The sequence below is a fragment of the Drosophila kikkawai genome, chromosome 3R, assembly GCF_030179895.1.
Source record: "Drosophila kikkawai strain 14028-0561.14 chromosome 3R, DkikHiC1v2, whole genome shotgun sequence".
NCBI classification, from domain to species: Eukaryota; Metazoa; Arthropoda; class Insecta; order Diptera; family Drosophilidae; genus Drosophila; species Drosophila kikkawai.
Genome location: NC_091731.1, coordinates 26,281,538 through 26,304,466, shown reverse-complemented (window position 1 = coordinate 26,304,466; position 22,929 = coordinate 26,281,538). Strand labels below are relative to the sequence as shown.

The following is a 22,929-nucleotide window of genomic DNA, read 5'->3' as shown; positions in this document are numbered from 1 at the left end:
TTTCAACTGAAGTGACCTTATAAAGCAGTAGAAGGATGAGAATTGGGAAATATTGGGACCAAGCTCTTGGCTCTGATGTTTACATATTAATATTAATTTTCTCAATTTTAAAAACTAAGTATTTTCTTCTTTAAACCTTCAAAATCAAAGCTACCACTAAGTAATTTTTTGTAGACTAATTATTAGAGAGCATTTAATCCGTTTACACAAAAACTGTGTGCTCCTGCCTGTGCCGTTCTCTCATTGCTCAGGAATTAAGTGATTCTTGGTTGTAGATTGTCGAGCACGTCTCCTGCTAATTTGCGCAGTCCCACACATACCCAGGGCCACAACGATCCGGAGAGGCCAACTTGTCTGGACGGACGGAGTAACCGCAACATGTGCAAAAATCTAGCATTAAAATTCCGCTCAGACGAAATCGGCTGCAACACGAAAATGTGCGCTCTGCGGAGGAGCTGGAGGGGCAGGGGATCTGAAGAGCAGAAACAATTTCATGGCATACCTTGCGGCGATTTCTCGTACGCACACCTGCCCAGGTAAAAGGGGCCCTGTCGAGTGGTTATCTCGTGCACAATGATTCCAAAGGCGTAGACGTCCCCCTTCTGTGTGCCCTCGGGGGCCCTCTGGTGCTCCAGTCTCAGCAGTTCGGGGGAAGTCCACAAAAGCTCTGAATAAATACAAAAATAAATTGGAAATATTGTTATCATTGAATTCTTCTTAGATTTTTTTTTGTATTTCTTATTTCTTATTATACATTTAAGTTACTTACTGCTCCAATAAGCATGACTATTGCAATTGCCCCCATCGCTCTCCATGTCGAATTGCGACTTCCTTAGACTGTGTAGCCCGAAATCGGTGATCTTGAGCACGAAACGGGAATCGACGACGCAGTTGGAGGACTTGAGGTTGCCGTGGGAACGAATGTCGGAGCTGTGCAGGAACTGCATGCCGCGCACGATGTCGTGCATGAGCGACAGGCGGAACATCCAGTCCAGCTGGAACTGCTCGTTCTCGAGGATGTCCTGCAGCGAGCCCTTGGGACAGTACTCGGTGAGCAGGAAGCTGCGCCGCTGGTCCAAGCAGGCGCCGTAGAACTTAACCAAGTGGTCATGTTGCAGATCCTTCATGCGCTTTAGCTCCAGCATCAGGCTGCGGGTAAGCATGTTGTGCACGTTGGACACCTCCACCGGCTTGATGGCCACCTTGCTTTTGCGAAACATGCCTACGGGTATGAAGATCTGGCGGTCGCCATTGATGGACACCATATCCTCTGACATCAGTGTCAGTTGCGAACTTTGCTTTACCAAAGAGTGGAAGGAGCCGCGCAGTCCGCGCTCTGCTGCATCGCGGAACATCACATCCTCCAGCGACACCTTCCAGCTCATGGAATTGATCTCCGCCTCGGCGATGTAGTGGCGATACCCGAAGAAGAAGCACACTGCCATCACGATCACCATGGTTCCCAGCACGATCGAGAGGATTGCATAGCCGGGCAAAGCTGAAAGAAGAAGGGTCAAAAGATGGGGTTATGCTTCCTATTATTTGGTTTTGACACCTACAATTATCGGGACACAGGGCACCATCGTAGCCGCAGCTGGGTCGATCCGGCGGTGCCTCCTCGCGGTCGCCCGCCCAGTGGATATCCTTGTTGGCCTCGAACTCCAGCCGGTTGTGTAGAAAGTGAGCCACGATCTCGAAGCGCCCGGTGGTGGGATTCATATCCAACAGCGAGTAGGCGGACAGCCGGTCGCCATTGGCATCAATGGTCACATTGCCCGTGATGCCGGTAAAGCTGCGGTTCCACATGCGTCGCACCATGTCTGTGCCGTTAATGGGGCGTGTCAGCATTGTGGGATCCTCCCGAATGCTCTCATTCAGGGCATTGGCATAGAGCAGGACCCCGTCGAAGAAGGAGGTGACGAAAGCAGAAATCGGCTCGTTGTCGCTGAATGTGTAATTGTATTTCTCGGCGGCAATGGCTTTGATCTGTGGATGGACAAGAGAACGGATGCGAAATCCCAACGCATTAATCTCTCTTCTGCTGGCCCGTCCCTCGGTCCCTAAACCTAAACCCATTCAATTTTCGTTGCCGTGGGGCATCAATTGCTATCCCCCGTTCTTGGCGTCTGGCGCCATTCCTCTTTAATTGCTTTGGCCCCCGTGAAAATTCAATTACGCGCTCGCTCGCCCGGAACGGAGAAAGGAGAACGGAAGACGAAGGTCCTCCTGGTCCGCGACGTTTTGTCACAATCCATGTGGAAATTATTGCACACCGCACTCCAATGTGCCACCGGCGGATTTCGTTCGCCATTCTCCTTTGACAGGCGACTCTGGCGGGATTTGGCCGGAGTTGCGGTTGCAAATGTCCATTGAGCGTAAGTTTTCTGCCAAAGAAGGGGCAGAGTTAAGCTGCAATCTTTAAAGGCTGCAGATGAAAGGTGTGGCTGAATGTAAGCCTGGTATCTACCGCAGTACTGTAATTATTGGCATACACTCAGAAAATGTGGAGTGGAATGATAAAGTAAAACTAAAGAAATACGAGCTTTAAATAATTGACTTTTAACAATAAACTAATAGTATTATATACTCGATTAATTTACTTATTAAACAGATATTTTGAGATTCTAATAGTAAATTTTAATAATTTTCCAGCGTTCCGCAGAGTGTAGGCCAACCTAGGAAAGCAGAAAACCATCATCAGCTTGTCGTTCGCATTTTGCCTCCTTCTGTGCATGGCCTAAGTATCTAACAGATACGTGGCGAGCCAAAGTGTCATTAGCCAGCCGAACGGACTATAGTCTAAAGGGGCTACCCCGTTTCACATGCTCCCCGGCTGCTTATCAGCAATTGCAACTGCAAATTCATTCACTTTTCAGGTGGCTGCTTCGGCTTTTCGAGGGCCTTTCCACTGAAGTTGGTCAGCAAATGCTACCAGGTGTTGTCGGCTTTGTTTGTTGTAAATTTACCATGTATCAACAGAAAAATGTTTACAATTCCCAGCCCCACCTGACCAGCCCCATGCTCATGCTAAATAGGCTATGGCTATGGGGGGGGGCAGCGTGCCCGGGAATTGAGTATGCATGAGGCTGGCCAAAAAAGAATCGGATGAGCGCAGCACAGAGCCCACACACAGAGGGGAAAAACAAAAGAAATCTGCAAAAATTTTCAAATTGGCTTCCGCATATCCATTTCCATGCAAATGCATGGACCCACCGAGTCCCGGCTTAGCCGCTCCCCTAGTAGTGCTCACCTCATTGGAGACCCGGGTGTACTCGTTGTCATTCGGCTGCTTTGGGGTTACGGTCAGCATGGCGGTGTAGGCCTTTTGGGCCCGCTCATTATTCAAATCCGTGTCGTTCTTCTCATACCAGGGCTGCGATGTCAGATAGGGAACCCTGTAAGGCGGAGAAAATAGTAAACAAAATTATCAGCACATACAGTAGCCTGTTGCTATAAGGAATTTATTATCGGTTTTATGACACTGAACGACAGACGCTTTACCGGTTTCAAGATTACTTTTGAAGCTTAAAATGGCATATTCATCAGCAAGCCCAATTATTTCTTTGTCAAATAAAAGAAAACTTGAATAATTTTTATTACCAAACGTAAAATCATTTACTTCCATAATTAAAAGGTATTAAGATCTTTGACCATTGAATAGTGACAGGAGCAAATCCCTTAAGAATTTCAAAGGGATTCCAGTGATTGGCATGCTAATCTTAACGTTTGACTCTTAATAAAGAAAACCAATTCGATGGTGGACACTGTATGTGATTTTTGCAGTTGCCCTTTTATTTTTAATCACATTCCGGGTTACTTTGATTTTTCGTTTTGTTTTTAAATGTAGTTTTTGCTTATCAATACGGTTTTAATTTGCCTTTGTGCCGCCTTCAGTTTGGGTCTATTACCAGCCATTGATATGCGTCATAAATTGTTTATAAATAGACTGTTAAAGTGTGCGGATCCACTGAACACACCTACATATACCTAGTTCGATTCTATGTAACTGCATTCGGAATTTACTAGCCCCTCCTTATCATCTGGAACTTGCATGTGTTTCTACCTGCTCGTGTTTTGCTTGCTTTTATATTAACTATTTAATTTAATCAAATATATTTATAGGTTCTTAAAAGATATCTTTAATTTGATAGATACATTGCAGATAGCAATCTATAATATCAAAATTATGTTCAAAGGCAAACATATTGACTTAATAATTCAAATTGGATTCTTAACTTCAGGTCAAAAAGTAATTAAATTTGTTTTTTAACACATAATACGACTCGGATATCAATGATCATTTCTCTACTAATTCCCAGGGGATTCTAATGATAGAATTTATCACTATATAGTCTGTTTACTCCGAGCTTTTGCAAGCAGGAAATTGATTAGCTAATCCGATGCATATACCGGCACTTACACACGCTCTTGCCCACTAGTATATAGATTAGTAAGTATATGTACGCAACATTTTTCCATTGATTGCGAGTGTCATGAAGGTCGGGCGATTAGAATGCATTTAATGCACATGCAAATCGAAGCCGATTGCAATTATATTTTCTTTGCACTATCAGAAAGAAAACGAGTGGGAGAGGAGCGTGCATCTCTCACCCTGTCACCTTGCCACTTCACCGAATTTTCCCCAGCTTTTCCAGCTCTGCTCGAGCTCGGCCTGGAGGCGGGTCAGACAAAGAGCTTTTGAGCTATTGAGGGGCAGACAAAGAAGCTGCTTGACCATTACTCAGCACTAATGTTTGGATAATCACATCGAATATGGCTTGAGGTCTGAGTCTGGGTACTTTGCCTCTCGGCCATTGTTCGAGTCGGAGCCGGGGTTCGGGGGTTTAATCGATCTGCCAACGCCATGTGCCGAAATATGGAATTTCCTCAATTTAAAAATAGTTAGGCTCTTGTGAGCAAATGCAGAAGCTATTTATAGACAGCGCTTGGTACATTTCATAACATTAACAACCTTGACTAATGCTGCTCATGCGCAGTTTGTAAAGAATATTTGTTCGAGAGTGCGCGTGGATTTTTTCCCATTTTTTTTATTTGATCAAAGTGAAAGGCAACAAATTGTTTGGCAATTGCCATAAATGATCACCTTTTGTGTCTGACCCCCCAAGCCCCGTCCCGCCGACGCTGTTAAGTAATTCATACGTTTGGCTAGCGCCGAGATACTCACCGCGAAAATAACTCGATATTGATGAAAACATATTCGCCGCTATCGATCATATTTAGCTCCTCGGCTGTCAGCATAATTTGACGTATCGACTGCGGATCGGCGCACATTATGACAACTGCAAAGAAATAAAATGAAAAAATGAAGAAGTCAAAACGAGATAGAAAAAGTATCTGTATTGAATTTATTGTTTCTTCTTTTTCTGCGGGAGCTATCGCAGCTGCTGCTCTTGTCATTAAAAATGTATTAATTTATTTAGAAGCTGTTGAGCTTCTCTCGCCCGAACTTGTCAGCTCCTTTGACGTCAGCGAGTGCAAAACGTAGTTTCAAAAGGGAAGCACAAAAAAAAAACACATTGTTTCTTAAATTAAAACCCAAAGATCTTAATGGTGCTTCATACTCAAGTTGATACGTATTTGACAGTACTCGAAAGAGCTTTCCATACGTTGTGGAGCAGGAAAGAATTGGGGAAATATATGTAACAATATGCTGATAATATTTCAGTAATTTTCCATTTAATTTTGATATTATTTAATTTTAATATTCAAAGAATTGTAATATTTGTAATCACTTATCAACTCTCAGTATTCAAAAGTAAAACTTTATTTAGATTTATCCTGCCTTCCCTTTCAAGTTTATGCATTTCACAAATATTTACAATTACTCTGCTGAAATGTAACCCAAATCTAAAACTTGATTCCACCCACAAGGTATATGTTAATTCCATCAATTACAAATTGAATGTCAGAGCTAGTTATGAATAAACGTTCGTGTAGAATTCCGTAAGCCAGCATAAGCTGGCAAATGTAATTGCGCATACGACACGTGGTGCACCGAGCATGATATGCAAATAAGCATTCGTGTTTGGCTGTCAAATATGTTGCAAACAAATGCAACTTTAATTGTGAAGCCTTTACCTTTTATTGGATATCTAGCTACCAGCATATTTTGTGCACACAAAATAGACAATCGTAAAACGACAATCGAGTGCAATTTTGTCTTGCTTTTCCCTGTACGTCATGTTTTGCTCAAACTATTTCTCGCTCAAATCTAATTACTTGGAAAATGGATGGCAGAAGCTGCATGGTCGTAGACCAGGCAATTTCAAGTTCAGTGCAAAAACGTGCAATTGACTTGATTTAATTATACAATTTTTATTTTCCCATTTGTCTTATGCTTTTAAATATTACATAGTCGCTCTTGCTCCCGTTGGCTTCCTGAGAGCTGTCAGTTGTTGACTCATTCCATTCGGCGATGAAGATATTTATGCCTTGGCCCCGATGTGAATAAGTAATAAATGTGCAGCTGTTGCAGGCGTGCAAAATGTCGTTAAACATAATTGCAGGTTTAAAGCAGTTCACTCGACTCGTAAAAATATTACATTTACAGTTTATAAATCAATTTGCATGGCATTGTAAAAAGCAATACAAAAGGCATCAGGAAGATATCAAGTTACCAATCAAGTTTGAAGTCAAGAAATAAACGTTTTAATTGAATTTCCTGTGCTGTAATTTAATTTTGTTTTGAGCAATCCGATTGACAATAAATCATTTATTTCATAAAAACACCGGGCACGTACAGATTTATTTCGAAAGCGAGTTTGATTCTTTTTGGGCACTTCACAAGGAAATTGTGTGCCCTTGAACTCAGTTCTATTGTTAGATATTGTGTGTCATAAAGATGACTTTCTTTGTCGGCAATCCGAAAATAATATTTAACAGACGGTAATTCATTAAGTATTCCAGCCGCTAGCAAAACCTATTAAATTTTGAATAAATTATTTGTTATTGAATTTAATAAATCTATTAAATAAGTTCATTATTATTGTTTCTGAACAGATTGCTACTTTTCCATGAAGCGTATAATATGGTTTTATCCTAGCTAAATAATTTACACATCTATGTAATCATAAAATGGCCCTTTGATTGATTTCTTTATCGAGCATATTCCCTAGTCGATTCAAAGTGCTTGCCCCCATCTTCTTTTTTTCGCTCGCATCGTATTCCCATTAAAGTTCAATTAGCATAGAACTGCGAATCGCATTGCCGCGACTGCCTCACAAAATATGCATAACGATTGTAATTGTTTACCGTGTTAATTGCCAATAAATGAAATTAAATGAGCTGTAATTAAACAATAGCGTTCGATCGGAGCAACGGAAGCGGACGGGGCAGGTAGAACCCCAAGCATACGCTGCGTATGCTTGATATGTGACTATTTGGTGTCTGTCATTAAACCGTGACAGTTGACAGCTTCATAACTGTATCGCTTGCCAATGCAATCTCTTAATTAACTGCAATATTAAGTGCATCAAATATTACATTTCACTTAGCAAATAGCCTGTAGTTGCGGCTGTAAACATTGCGTATACGCCCAGTGTTACGAAGAGCACCACAGTCTGGGCATAAATAAATTGTGGTAATTATATATTCCCCAGTCGGTCAGAAATAGACTGCAAGAGCTATTTCCTTTCGGTTTGGTTTCTTGAACTTGTCGTCGTCACATTTGCCAAATATAATTAGATCGATTTCGCTTTCAATGTCGAACGCAATGGGGTTGCTGCGGGTTCAGGGCAGATGGCTGCTCAAATGCATTGGCAAGTGCAAGTGCATGCAATGAGCTAGTGAAGCGGACAAGGCTTTTCTATCCGATCTGTATATTTTGCGAAAAATGTATAAATGTAAGGCAATGCCAAATTAAAAGTTCCTACAGCTATTTCAATTAAGAATTATTATCTTCTTTATTTAATTAAATTTCTTTGTTCTCTATTAAATTCTTTGGCTTTTGCTATCAGAAAATCTTATTTTTATGGGTTACTTTATATTTAAATTGAAATCTTGAATATAGGAGTATATGGCTAAAAGAGTTCCTCAATTTGGCACCTCCACTTACTTCTCGTTTGCATGGCCACGTTTTTCAGCATCCGCGTTATGTCCGCCTTGGTCCAGGTGGAAGTATCGAATCCCAGCTGATAGACCGAGTGCTCCTCGATGGTGTCATGAATGGCGGCCAGGCAAAGGAAACACACCGAGTTGCCCTTGACCTTGGCGTTCTCGTTCTGATAGATGAGGGCGGTGCGCGTCCAGTTGAAGCTGTTGAGGATCGCCCGCACCACATTGCCCAAATTGTTCACCTGGGCTCCCTTGAGGCGGGTGAGCGTGGAGTAGCTTTCAGACTTCTTGTTGAACTCCTTGGCATTGCCGCCGGTGGTGAGGACCGGTACCTGCCAGACGTCAGCATAACGAGAGATGGGGGCCAGCACGTACTCGCAGGGCAGGCCGAACACGGCGTTCACCTCGGGCCATTGGGTGTAGATCTCGAAGAAACCAATGGGACCGTACTTGGAGGAGCAGAAGGTGTCGCGCGATATCAGCTGGATGTCGAACTGGGTGCCGCCAACAAAGCCCATCCGTTGGACATGCCTAATGCCCAGCTCCAGCACGGGCAGCACCTTCGGCATGATGCAGTCGTTCTTGTTGTCCGACTCCACGGAGGGCAGCAGTGCCACAAAGACCAGCTGCCGGCGGGCCACGTGGCCATGGTGACCGGGCGTCATCGGCGGGCTGGGGAAGGGCTGGACCAGCTCGGTGCTCTGCGACTTGTGCGAGTTCTTCGTCTCCGGCGTCTTGAAGCTATGCTCGTCGGAGCCGATGGCCACCCCGCCCACGGGCTCGGCATCGTAGAACCAGGCGGCCGTCAGGATGCGACCCGGAAAGAGGAGGCCCAAGAGCAGGCTGAGGCTCAGGAGGAGGCAGCTAAGTCCGCAGGTCCTCGGACTGCCAGCCGGGGGCATCGCGGACGGAGAGGCTCCTCGCTGGTGGACACGGGTGGAGTTTATTCGGAATTTGGGTTCGTGTTTGTCAAGCGTTGCTCTTTGTCACTGATTTTGATCGCATTATTTATGCGTGTGTTTAACAACCTTTCTTGCTTTTTTTATTTATTTTTTATCACAGCTCTCCTTTAATTCATTTTGCAGCGAAACCTGCAGCAAATTGGAATTTTTGTTTATTAATTGCACTGTTTTGTTTGGTTCAATTTTTATTAATCACCGACGATTGTTCAAATTTAATTATCCGTCTCGGGCTTTTCATTAGCAATCCGGTTCTCACTGCTGTATGCACACATTGTGCACATTTTCGCCCTTTTTTTTAAAATTCGAAATCGGTTTTAATTAGCACTTTTGCGGCACAGCATTTTTGGTATTTATTTCTTTATTGTCCCCCCAATTTATTGAAGCATTCAAAGATGCTTTATGCTTGGTTTTCGTATGTGAACAGCCGCAGATGGCCATTGAAGGGGAAGCCGAAAACTCAAAACAATATTTGCTATTCGTATTTTTAAATGCAGTTCATGAACAGCAGCAGGCCAAGCCACATTGCAATTTTTCCTGTAAAACACTTGTGTGTGCATGCAAATTGTTTGAGGAGCAATAATATTCAAAACAAGGGGGAATTTTATGAAAGTCGTTGCTGGGACACACTTTCTATGAAAGTAAAATATGAATTTTGATTAAATAAAACATGGAGCTGACTTAGCTAGCTCTTTAAGCGTTGGTTAAAGTGTGTTTTTGCACTTTAACCTTTCACTAAAAAGCCTTTTGTTACAGTTTCCCAAAAAGAATATTATAATAATTCTATTGAACTATTTTTAGCTTAAGAATTGTTTATAGATTTGAATTATTCAAATGCCGTCTAGGCCTAGAAAGTCCATTCAAATGATTGTCACATGCTATCCTCACACCCATAAATTATAATTCAAACAAAGTGGAACCATTGGAGTTTCTAATTTGACTAACAACGAAATTTAATGCAAATTAAGATGATAAATAAAAAAAAACGTATTTCAGCAAACTCGCCAGACATCATTTTTGGGCTTGAACTTTGTGTGCACAAAATACAAAAAAAAAAATAATTGATTGAGAGTCGTAAAAAAAAAGAAAATATATATGTATGTATTTTTTTTAAACTCATTTGAAGCTGACAACGCATTTAAAAACAAAAGGGCTAAAAATAAACTGAAATGCGGTATTAAAAATTCTTTTGACCTTCACCTGTGCGGGGTAAAATTCAATTGTTGTTGACACGTATTCGAGTGGCTCATGAATTCAGGTAGTACAAACGAAATTTGAACTGGGAAATTACAAAATCTTAAAGCATATGTGTTCCCCGAGATTTCGAAGTCGCTGCAAATTTAACGGCAATTAGAAGTATAAGTAAAGAACGTGAAAAATCGCTTTGTGAGCGGCCAAAGAGTGATTCGACATATAATCGCTCAATCGCTTTATTGGGGACAGTTCCTGGTCGGAGCTCAGGTTCGGTTAACTCTTGACCAATTTTCCCATTCGCCGATTACCATCGCGGCTATCCGTTCATTAAACTTCTTTCCAATGTGTCTATAGCCGGCAAGATATACTTTTGTGGCTAAAAATAGATGCAAACAAAAAAGACCCCTTCGAGGCATTCAAATGTGGCAAAAAAAGCATCTAAGACAAACAAACAATGGTAATAAATACAATGCGAAGAAGAAAGAGTGGACACAAAGCCGTTTGGCATCGAGAAATAAAAAAAAAATATATATCTCCGTAATAATGCCCTATGGCATTTTCTATAAATTTTTTTTTGGGATTAAAAACAGTTTTAAAATACCTTTAAGTCCGCCAATAGTTAATAACATAATTTGTGCACAGCTCAATTGTGTTTTGTTCTTATTAAAAATGGTTTAAATCAAATAAGACTTATCAGTTAAGTTAATAAGTTTTACTGAGGCACATAATAACAAGTGGTCTTGTGGAGATCATGGTCACACTGGACTGTTCAAACTCCTTTCAGTGTCATAACCCCATAACCAAAATTTTAACTAAGTGGAAATGGTGTTGATTGTTTAATTTAATTTTCCCAATCGGCCACTTCCGTAACCTTTCAATCAATTCAATTTTGATTGAGAACTGGCAGATGCAAGGCTTATTGCTGGGCAACTTCGATTCCCAAGGTTGTCTTATTTGACGGCCTGCAAACAATTCGTCAAATGCCAAAAAGCCAATGAAATATGGGTCAATTCGAGACTTGAACAGCAATGGAGAAAGGGGCATCTACAGACAGAGATGGAGAGTGTTTTGTTCCATGCATTTTTTCTTTATTTTTTAGATATACAAAAAAGGCTTTGTTTTTTTTTTGTATTATTATTTTGTTTTTGCCCCGTATGTATTTCATTATTTTTATTTTGGCTTTACGATTTTGTACGCCTTGGATTGGAGTATTTTTGTGATATTTTTGGGTCTTAAGAGTCTACACGTGCCTTGGATTAACAGCGCTCGGCCCCTCGGAGCCCCGGCCCTGTTCAATCACCGTTCAATCAGGTAGCAATCGTTAGAGGTGTCTTGAGGTTAGACCGTTAGACCTCTGGCCCCCGCTGTGATTGGCCGGGATGATTTATGGGCTTTTAATCTACAATTCGCACATTTCGCTGGCACAAAGCCGAGGAGATGGGAACCATCGCCAGCTCCAACTGGCCAGCTGTTCGCCGGCTTATGCTAATTCGCTTATTTGTTTCTCTCGCCTCTGACTAATGAAGTTCACGCTTTATTAATAGGTTGTTTAACTGGTCAACGGGACAGCAAGTCAAACGTCACCTGTCGCTGCGACTGTGGCTATTTTTAGAGCGTAGACCCCGTGAACCCCCCCAGATTCTCCCTGTCATCGACTCGGTCCGGTCATGTTGCTTAATTACTTTTCGGCGTTCAAACTATGCAAATAAAGTGGCGCTGATTCGCTTTCCATTTTGAACGAGCTGCCAACCTGGCACCGATAACTGTCGTTAAGTCGATCATTTGGCTAATTACGAAATTAGTTCTGATTGAGATTTATGGACAATCCATTGAGCGATTCACTCAAATCCCCATTCATGCTACTGCCCAGCTTCGCTCGAATCTGGTCGAAACTGGTTTCAAATTTATTAATTGGCCTGCATTAATCATAATTTATTTCGGTCGGGGCGTTAGGGTATTAATAAGTCGATTTTGATCTCCTCATTAATAGCCTTCTTTTCGGTCATTACTACTCTCTTTATTTGTTGGCTAATATTTTTGTTTTGGTTTCTTTCGGTCTTCGATGGGATTTTGTGCTGGCCAGGCAGACTTCGGTGTACTTGTTTTTTTGTAGCGAGAAATATGAGCTGCATATTTTGTGGCTATTTTTTATTTTTAGCCATACGCTGTTGAAAATGAAAACACAATTGAACGCCGCGTAATACTCAGAGTTAGGTAATCGGCCGTGGAACGTAATTGCTGTGGAATTGTTCTCAAGAATTAGGCAAAGCCATATCTAATTATAAGCTAATGCTCTCTCCTCCATAAAAGTTCAGCTCATTAGTGGGATGAAAGCGATACTCAGGTTAAAATCAACCCATTTACATCACCGATGTGCGATTATCAATCAAGTGAATTAGCCATTAACATGTTTTGATTCACTCCGAGACACCTGACTCAGGTGACAGAATGCGACAGCTCAGTGACTGGGGGCCCATAAATTAAATGCACTTCTCGGGGGCGTTTTAATTGCGGGGAGTGCAACCCAGTTGAAAGTGTGTCGTTTACAAGGAAACTTTTTTGCAAAGATTTTTACAGGAACATTCATTCATTCGCACATTTGCACGCTTTATGCTGTGAAAATTGAACGAACGAAAAAAGCAAAACAAAACTGAACAAATGAAAACAAAATGTGAGCTTTGTAGAATATTGAATGGCAAAAAACTAAACACAACTTGTGGCAGTCCCAGTTGAGATAGACTTTATTAAGAGCAAAAAAGCTCTAAGAGCAAATTTCTTTTAAAAAAATTTAAATATAGTGTCAAAGAAAAGATGAAGCTGATTTAAAAGGAGTCTTTAGAATCCATATTCAATGGTAATGGTTCTATGCCTCCTTTTGCTCCATTTTAAAACTCTAATTTTACTGCTTGATTATAAAAAATATTCTTTATAATTTAGTTTAATAAATTTCTGAAGATTTTATAGTTTTTTCCAAGCTAGATTTTTAATTTTACGTCTTAACTTAAAACTTTGAACTTCATTAAAACCTTAGTTTTAGCTTTTGGGTTGCAGTTATTTCACTTTAAAAACCACCTATACCCTCAAAAATTGTTGAGGAAATTAAAATGACTGAACAGCAACAGCGGCAACACAACATTTTACAAATTGTATTTCAAGTTCAACACGTCGGCCGTCAGCACTGCACTGCCGGGTGACCCCCCTGCCCAATTGCAACTCCCAGAGCCGTCCCCTCGGGATGTGTCCACTGGCAACGATAGTTGAAACAATTTGTGCACTGTCGCTTTACTGTCTGGCGCGGGAAGTGTGTCTTTAAATCAAATATCCCGGCTCCCTGTCAGTGCTAAAAATATTTCTCTGGCAAAAGCAATTAAATGAAACCTGAAAATATAACATGCAGGTTGAACCCCAGTTTCATGTGTGTTTTTTAGTAGCAAACAAGTTTGTATACTCCGACTGGACTCTGAATTCTGGCTACTGGCTACCGACTCGGTATTTTGTTTGCCCCGGAGACAATTGTAAATATCAAGAAAAAGGAGCAAACAAATCAGCGGAGAATTAAATTAGCACAAACCTAAACCCGCAATTAAATTTATTTCCCTGCCAAAACCGTAACAAGTGTCAGTTAAATATGATTGAGATACTGAAACTCCATTCATTTAGTCGTTTAATAATCGATTTAGACGTGGATAAATCATTTCAATATTTAGTGTTTCGCATTCGGCCTAACATTGGCGAGCTTGTGCCATAAATCAAATTATTTGCTTGCACAGTAAACTGAAATTGTAAACAATCGGCAATGACAAACAAATGTATGCAAATTCCATAAATATTGGGAAAACAAATCAAGGGACTGAGCTAGTGCGGTTCGCTGGCCCGGAAGGTTTTCTGAATATTTTTCTTCCAGTGATTAACACTAATATCGAGAGCTGGAGTGTTAATTGCGGACATGGGTTAAGCACTTCAGTTGAGTTCACTTGGCTTGCCGGCGGCTGTTTTATCAGTCCGTCGCCCACAATTTTCAATTTCAGTTTCACTTTTTCTCAACGGTTTATTTATAGTTTGCTTTTGCTTCTCTCGCTGCACATTTCTCGAGATCCCATTTATTTACATTTAATTATGCGCTTTTTATCTTATCGCGTCGGGGTTGTTGCCTACTGCTTTGGCCGCCGCCCTTGATAAGCCGATATCACTGAGCGGGCGTACCAATGTAGGATATATTTATGCACTCGAAAAAATCAGCAGCCGTTGTCGCATCTCAGGCACTCGAATCTGCGAATTTGGAAAACGCGCGTTCTCGAGTCAGAAGTTGCCGTTTCCGTCGTCTTTCGTGCGCAGTTTTCTGAGCGCTTCGCACACGCTCGCCTCGCAAACCGAACTGAAAATCCGAAACCGAACGGAGGCGGTCGAGACCCGAACTGATTCCGAAGCGGCGGAGGCAGCAGCGTTGGGCAGCGGCAGCGACGCTGGCACGCAGTAGTGGTTGCTGCGGCAGAGATGCGGCAGAGCCAAAATATGGAAGAAACTTGGAAATCGGCAGGAAAATTACTACTCAACGGTGTAGAAACTCTACAGATCTCTTGGCATTCTTTAAGATATTTAATAAAAATATTAAATTTATTTTAAAATTTTCATATTCCTACATGATATAAATATCTCACAGTGGGAAGGTTTCTCAGTGTAGAGTAAAAGTGTGAAATAGCGAACTGCATTTAAATTGGAAACAGAAAAGAAATAAAGGAAAGTGTGTTTCAATTTATCGCTATTGTTAAGAAAGTAGGAATTTAATGTGTGAAATTTTTATGTAAAGTTTCTTCTGTATAAATTTAAATGCTCTTAAATTTAAACTTTATAAATACTTAAAAAACAAGTGAATAAATCAAGTAGGTAACATTTAATCTCCTATATTTTTATATCCTTGCAGGGTACTAAAATTTTAGTTAGAAGCTTGCAACGTAGTAAAGAAGTCATTTCCGACCCTATAAACCATATGTTTTCCTAATCAGAATTAACAGGCGAGTCTTTTTAGACATGTGCGGAGGGATTTTTTTTTTTGTAATTTTTTCAAAAATTGATAAGGGGTTACATCGTCAGAATTGTCACAAATTTGAAAAATTTTAATTTTCCCAAAATATTAAATTCAGTATGCAGATTTGTTAACCTAATTAAAACTAACACAAAACTGTTTTCCAATTTAAAATCAATGTATTTTTAGAATAGTTATGTTATTTAAAAAAAAAATCGGTCTTTTAATCCTATTGCAAACCGCAAGGGTATTCAAACTTTGACTTCCTTTTTTTTTATATATATAGTGTTTATTATTGTCTTTATAATTCCTTATAGTCAAACTGTCATAGTAATTCCTGTAAACATACTATTAGCAGTATCTCTTACAATGCTATAGGATATATCCTTTAGTTATCATAGCATTCTATAAATGTTTTTACTGAATGATTTTTTGTTGTCCTAGAACATTTTCTTCGCTGTTTTATACTTCTATTACTATGACTTTATCTTCCCTGTTTTAAAATTCTACTACTATGACTTTTATCTCTGTTGCCATTACCTTCTTCTGCCTATCTCATTGTCGCATTGAAAAAATTCGAAAAACCTCCTTAGACACATGTAAATAATAATTCATAATCAACATTGGGGTGTCATAGAGTACGTTGTCCTGTCTGGGGAACCGGGATGTGTTTGAGCTAAAAGCTCCAGCCTCTCGTTTTCTGTACTCTCACCGGACTGCATATATTTGTTCGTTGTCCATTACATTCGCAAATCCAATTTGAATTTCAACTATGGCGAGATGCAGTCGTCCGCTGCCCTATACTCCATTCCTGTAGCCCATCCTGTAATGCCTCCTGTCCTGCCTTAGCTTAGATTGCAAACGCATACATGAAGCGGCCGGATAATACGCATACGCAGCGTGGTGCGCATAAAATGCTCGTCGTAGTAGTGCTACGGGGGTCGCCTGCCTTCATATTTCAGTTTTATCTCCCTTCCCATCTGTGTCCATTCTTTTTTTGTCGCTTCGCCCTTTTTCCCATCGTCCATCTACGACTTGAACTTCATAAATCACTGGGATGAGACCGAATTTTCGGTAGATGGGTGAGAATGAAATGCACTTGTTGCCCATCACTTTATCCCCGCTCTGTGCATATCCTTTGTGTGCGGGCCATGGTTTACTTTTTCATAATTGTTTGCCATACATCCGAGTGTGTTGTGCCAGCAATTTTTGTGTTAAACCAACTGGGAATGAATGGGAGAGTGGAACTAGGACCCATAACAGGATCGCTTTGTGCATAACCAATTGTGGCACTCTGTCGGTCTGTGCGGTGGCCATAAATTAGATTCTTCCTGCCACGCATCGAGCTCAATGCCAGTCGCTCCTGCAATTTCCTGTTTAGGCTGTCTGTCGAATTGATGGTTTGATAGATGGCTGACAAGATAAGCAGCTAACGGGCAACGCAATCAAACGGAAATCTATTAGTTTGACTCCCGCCTGATTCCGTTGAAGTCGTGGTGGCTTATTGATACTGCCATAGGCTAGGCATTGAAAGGGCGACTTAAGTCGGCTTTGACTCCCTCGTTGCTATCGATTTACCCGTGCAAGAGTCTGCATTCGTCGTCCCTTTGAAATTGAAATTAAATTCCTATTCATTTCTGCCAGCCACTTTGCCCATCTTTTAATTCAGCGAGGACTTTTACATCAACATTTTACTGACGTTGCAGGCTTTCAGCGCAGCTCGGCAATCCATATAAATTGTCAATAAAGCGCAAATGAGTCAAATGAAGTTGCATGGTTAAAATGTTAAGCATGCTTCTCCCGTCCTGCCGATCTCTCTCCGGCTGTCCAGCTCCGCTCTGGCACTTTCCGGCAAATGGAAATGGCTGCCTGGCTACTGGTGACAAAGAAAGGAAGGAAGGAAAAAGAGTGCTGCGGGAATGCCATCGAGCAAGCCGAAGAATGCCAATGTTGATTGCTCTGGACAAGGACACGACCGGAAAAAGTACAATGACTGGCTTAAGGGACAAAGCCGCACGCTATTGCGTCTCTGGTCCTGGCCGCCCAGTTGGTCTCAACAGGAGGCAGAAGGCAAACAGTAAATGCAATGGAATAAAATCAATTCTTTAAGCATTGCTCTTATTGAAATTAATAAATAAAAACAGATAATTCTCGGCTATTTCCCCCTCGCAGGCGCCCCATCTGTTGTTGCCTGTTTATTACATTGCTCATACGCCGGGTGGGACGCACTCAATATGCGACATGCCTGCGGCTCCTTCTGGTATGTTTGTTCCTCCAATGTGCGTAAGCGTGTCATGGTGCCTGCGTGTGTGTGTGGGAGGAGAGCTTCGGGCAATGACTATAAATGAAAACAACAAACAGGAACTGGAATGTCTAAGTAAGAGCATTACGGTCTGAATGCAGCACACTCTTCTGCAGACCCTTTCAAGCTCTCAAAAATATGCAAATGAAATATAAAACCATACAAATCTTGAATTAAATTATTTAAACTAATGAAAAATCACTTGAAAAATGTTATTTGTAATTGAATTTCTAAAAGTTTCCATAATAAAATTAAATTAAGCTTACAACTTATTTAGTTTTCCTCTTGAAATGGGGTTTTCAAGGATTAAGATACATGTCCCAAAGTTGTTTTGCAATCAAATGTGCCTTTGCCATGAGTATTCCACATCTTGAGCCCGCAAGGAGGGTTAACAGGAAGTAAAAATCTCACAAACAACTCTCTTGGAAGGCAATGTCTAACACACATTTTTATCGCAGCACCAATGTGGGTATGTGGGTGAACAATTGTTCTACGACACCGAGCTCGTGTGTGAAATGCTGCATATGACAGACCAGACAGCCAGCTGATGTGTCTGTGTGTTTCCTGATTTAATTGTTCGTGCAATTAAGTGGAGCTCAAACTGGCACTCGAAAGTGCCAGATCCCAGGTTGGCTTAGCTCCTGGCTTCCTTTTGTTCAATTAGTGCTATATGGGTTCGCTAGCTCCCCTAAATATCCGGTAACTGCCACGTAATTACACCCAACATAGTTGGCGACTTGAAGGACTTAAAAAGGAGAAAATATATTGGATAAAAAGCGAAACAAAGGCAGAAATTTGTAATTAATTCTATTTGCAGGCTAGGGCCAAGAGGGGCTCTTTATGTAAACTTTGGCGAAACTTTTCCGGGCACTAACCCACTGTTCTGCAGGATGGTTACTGGAACGGGGATAATACCAAGTTTTTCTCTGACAGAGCCAGTATTTGAAAGAAAAATTTGGTGCATCCTTAGGCGCAATCAACTGGCAAAGTTTACACAAAGTGCATTTTCTAGCGCTCCCACAACCTCTCCCTTTTCTGCCGTGTACTTCTGGGTGTGACTGTTCCCAGCTTAGCGGCTTGTGTGTCAGTTGTGTCAGCTCGTCCGTGCGGTTGCTGGCAGTTCCCACTGTGCCAACCGCATATCAGCATGGCAAACTATAACCAAAGCGCCCAAACTGGCTTTCAAATATGACTTTTTAGTACCCTGCAAGGGCATGAAAGGAAAGTATGATTTTTCTTGCCCCAAAAGCCAACAAATTTCAATTTAAATGAAATTCTAAACTGCTATTAATTACATGCTCATCAGAGCAAGATTTTTGGGACAAGGATATCGTAAAGTTTAAGTGTTCGATTCCACAATAGAGAGTGCATTTTATTGAAAGTATTTTGCAGACTTGCCAGCATTTGCCAAAAGTAATTTCACTTCATCACCGTATTCTCCCGGTGAACTGCGACTAAAGTTCCCTCTGTGAAGTGAATTTACAGTTCGTTAGTTTCGCCAAATTTGATTGCCGCTCCAGAGTCCTGCTCGGGTCTCAGATGGAGGTACTGAGCGATGGCCACATCTGTTGTCGGCATTATTACCCAGCTCAGGGCTGTTAATGATGCACTGCGGCTGGCTGACAGGCAGTTTGGCCATGACACCGACCACACTGTCACCTCGCCTTCTCCCCACTCGTCCCGGGGATTTATAGTTTTGCCACTTTGACGATTTAAACCATTCCGCAGAGCCCGATGGAGCAAGAGAATATTAAAAAGTCATATGCTGTGTGGCAAGTTTTTCCCTTTACGGCCTAAAACACTCTTGGCCTCCAATTAATTAGTCCGTCCAATCGAAACTTTATAGTTTCCAAAGCCTGTGGTCGGGTCGAAAGCTGAAAATATACATATTTGTTGGCAAAATTGAAGGAAATTTGGAAGATTAAAACGTGATTTTATTTCAAAAATGTGTGGATCCACAGGAAAAACAATTATCCTCTTTAGATTTACACAAGCCGAGTGGAGCTGAACTCTAAGTATTTTTGGCAACTTTTCTCAATTTGGATTACATTTTTGTGGCTGCGAAAAAAAAATGCAGAAAAAATTTGTAGCAAAAGTGGGGAAATTACTTTTTGAACGCCAATTACATGCGGAAAACAAGGCGAATAACCGAAATGTATGTTAAACCTTTTTATGGTTGCCTCTGCATTTGCATTTCGCGTCTGCCGTTGACTGGTGAAACATGCGAAACATCCAATTATATAATTTATGTGCAATTTGTGCTCGATTTAATTTGCTAATTGGCAGGCTGAAACGAAAATAAACGAACAATTTGGGCATATCCCTTTTTCATTTTTGCCACTTGCATGGATGAGCTTCTGATAAATGTTATGAACGGTTTATGGAAGTTTCTGTGAAACATTTTAAATAAGTTGTTTCGTTAGATAAACACTGGAGGAAAAATTACTCAAAATATTCTTCAAAGCATATCGTATTCTAAACATGTTTAATATTCAGGTAAACATCCCGCAGGGAGGTAGGTGGGAAGGATAGTGTGTGTTTTTCCCCGTTTTGAATAATTTATTAAAGCCCCGGTTCAACTCGGTCATGCGGCGGCTTTTGTTTGTCATATTGATAGCCTTGTTTTCGGGTAATTTTGTATTTATCCATAATTAAACGACCCGCACACAATCGAGTGGAGAAATCGCTTTGTAGGTAACAAAGTGAAATAGGACGCATTTAATTGCATTTATACCCAATATGTCTTTGTATTTTCTAGTTCAAAGAATCAATTTTAAGTGAAATAGGGTCAAAGTTTGAGGCTTGCTTGCCATTTTCACTTTTCGTCAGACAAACTTTAGCTTTACGCAAGCTATTAAAATTCGATATAATTATTTTAGTATGCACATTTAATAACCATATAAAAACTAACAAAGAAAATATTTTCAAACTTAAATTAAATTTTAAATTGGCCCTTGGTCAAATGCAAACTGCTTGGATATACAACTTCGGCTTCCTGAAGTCAGCTTATTTTCCTAATTTAGATTAAGGACTGTGCACTGGTTTGGTGTATTATAATTTCCTTGTACAATATAATTAAAAACCGCCAAGGTTATTTTCAAAAAGGACTCATGATGGCAAAACAAAACGTTACTTGGACTTTAATTAAAACTATGTAAAGCTAAAGCCACCCCAGAGTGCCGACATTATTCAGGTGTTATCTACGCTCAAGGGTCGTATAATAAACATATCCGGTGTGTACGGGTATATCTGTTATTATTCGGAAGCACAATGGCACTATTTGAATTTAATTCTGTCTCATAAAAAATTATTAGAACAGTGGCGTGTGGCTGGCAAACTAATTTGCATACATACATATATGGCGGTCTGTTTGGCCAGAGCTGGCAGAGTTGGCAGAGAGGTGGTAGGGAGTGGGTGCTACATTGTGGTCTATTGTGTTGCCAGTTAATGAGGTTTGCAGGGCGCTCCGCCACGTAGGAGCTGGAGCTCTTGTTGCCACAACATGCCAGGAGGCGACACAATGTAATTCATAACCGAGTCTGAGTCTGGGCTTGAGGCAAATAATTGTTAAAAGTGTGTAGGTTTTTATTGGAACTGCAAGAAGCTTCCTTTGAGGCTTGCTTCTGGCATTGGCACAATGCAAAATAAATTGGCTGGCAGCAGGCTAAAATTAAGTGAAAATGCGAAACTTTTCGCTGGCTTTAAACGGATAATCAGCTGCGAACATGGCTTTTCACTCAGCGTTTCTAATTGCATTATGCATTAAAGAGAAACTTTTTTCCAATTTGGAAACCCCACCACCCGAGCTTTATCTGACAGTGGCCACCTTTTCGTTCAATTTAATCCAGAGCGACAGATCACCCGGAACGCATTTGCCATTTCAGGCAGTTGTCAGGGGAAAAAGGAAAAATTACAAAGGTAACAAAAATGGAAAATAAATTAAGTATGAAAATGAAACTGTCAATAAACTTCAGTTTAACTTGCAAATTTGCAGCAAATATTTGAAGGACTTAATCCCATTTTCTAGACAGCAAAGTGCCTGCAAACACAATTAGTTGAGTGCTCAGCATTCCTTAAAGATTCTTTTCCTGTTTTTTTTTTTATTTGTGCCACCCCATTGCCTAAAAGTTTTAGCCAAGAGCCGGAAAAGTTTCAGCACATAATTTCACAGATAGGAGCTTCATTAAATGGTTTGATTGTTTCAAATTTTCACAGAAATTCATTTGATGTTCTTTGTCTTTTTGTTGGTTTGCTGTTTCCAGTCACGATTTTTACCATTTTACTGCACAAATTTCCCTCGCCTGAATTTACGCAGATGAAAATACAATTTTCCGCTAGCTGACAGGCGACAGCTTAGCATATGCTGACAACTGCAAGTCCTGGTTCCCTGGAAAAAGTGATATATATAAAATTGACGCGCAAAATGGTGCGAAAATCTGTCGGAAAGTTATCAGCGAAACTGTCCCATTGTTCTTGCAAATGCCATAAAAAATAAAATAGGGGGGCGGCGAAAAGGGCAGCTCGAGGTGCAAATGAAAGGTGCCAAGTGGGGGGAGGGAGCCCTCCAGCGGTAGAGAATTTAAGTTGAGTTTAACCAGACAGCGACGGCAACGGTAAGGACTGAGTAATGCCCGAACAAAGCAACGATTCGAGCAAGTGGCCCCCGAAATAATAAATTACGTTGAGCGCAATTTTATTGCATACTTGCAGGGGCACTCCAGGATTTTCGTTTTTTGCGTCTACAGAAGTCTTCAAATAGGTGGAATTTAGGTAAGAAATAAGTAGAGAACTTGATAAAATAAACTTAAAATAAGACAATAACTTTTAAATTATATTATTTTCAAATTAAAATGTTATACAGTGAAGGGAATGCTCCTATCACCTTACCATAAGTCCTTGAAACAGATAATTCCTTGTAAAAACTTTAATATTGTGCATTTCCATTTACAAATGAATATAAAATCCCTTTAAAAAATGTTAACCACTTATTAAAAGTCAGATATTTAGCTGCTATTAACCTGAACACCATTGTATGTGTGAGTCTTCTCCGTGTGTTTGTGGCGTGCCAGTTGTCTGGGGACTGAGCAAGCTGACGCCAAAGCTACGAAGAATGGAGCCGGAAATGCAACGCATTTCATGGCTCTCCGGGCAGAAAAATGCATTTAAGTGGCATATAAATTTCGCACGCTCGCAGCTAACCGCAGACGCTCAGAGCCCGGCTCAGACAGTGGATATAGTCGACTACTGTCTCTGAGTGGTGATAAGGCCCAGCCGCCGTTATTTATAAACAATACGATTGTACAAATACGTTGGCCAATAAGTGAGAGATTTAAAACCTCAAGAAAATGTAAAGCCTTAAGAACACAGCGAATATGGAA

At 40.9% G+C, this 22,929-nt stretch overlaps 1 protein-coding gene across 3 annotated transcripts in view; it reads right to left on the bottom strand.

The window, feature by feature from the left end:
- The window catches only part of LOC108081225 (atrial natriuretic peptide receptor 1), a 34,321-nt gene that overhangs the window by 3,575 nt on the left and 7,817 nt on the right, over window positions 1-22,929 (bottom strand). The window contains exons 1-7 of one of the 3 annotated variants that reach the window (XM_017176302.2): window positions 14,335-14,583; window positions 8,075-9,164; window positions 5,186-5,300; window positions 3,251-3,395; window positions 1,560-1,986; window positions 770-1,498; window positions 503-667 (exon numbers count right to left, since the gene is read on the bottom strand). In XM_017176302.2, coding sequence (XP_017031791.1) covers window positions 503-667; window positions 770-1,498; window positions 1,560-1,986; window positions 3,251-3,395; window positions 5,186-5,300; window positions 8,075-8,975 — 2,482 coding nt within the window. In that variant the 5' untranslated portion in view covers window positions 8,976-9,164; window positions 14,335-14,583. Of the gene's footprint in view, window positions 1-502; window positions 668-769; window positions 1,499-1,559; window positions 1,987-3,250; window positions 3,396-5,185; window positions 5,301-8,074; window positions 9,165-14,334; window positions 14,584-22,929 lie in introns of those variants that run through there. The other 2 variants (XM_070286752.1, XM_070286753.1) reach the window with 2 other exon arrangements.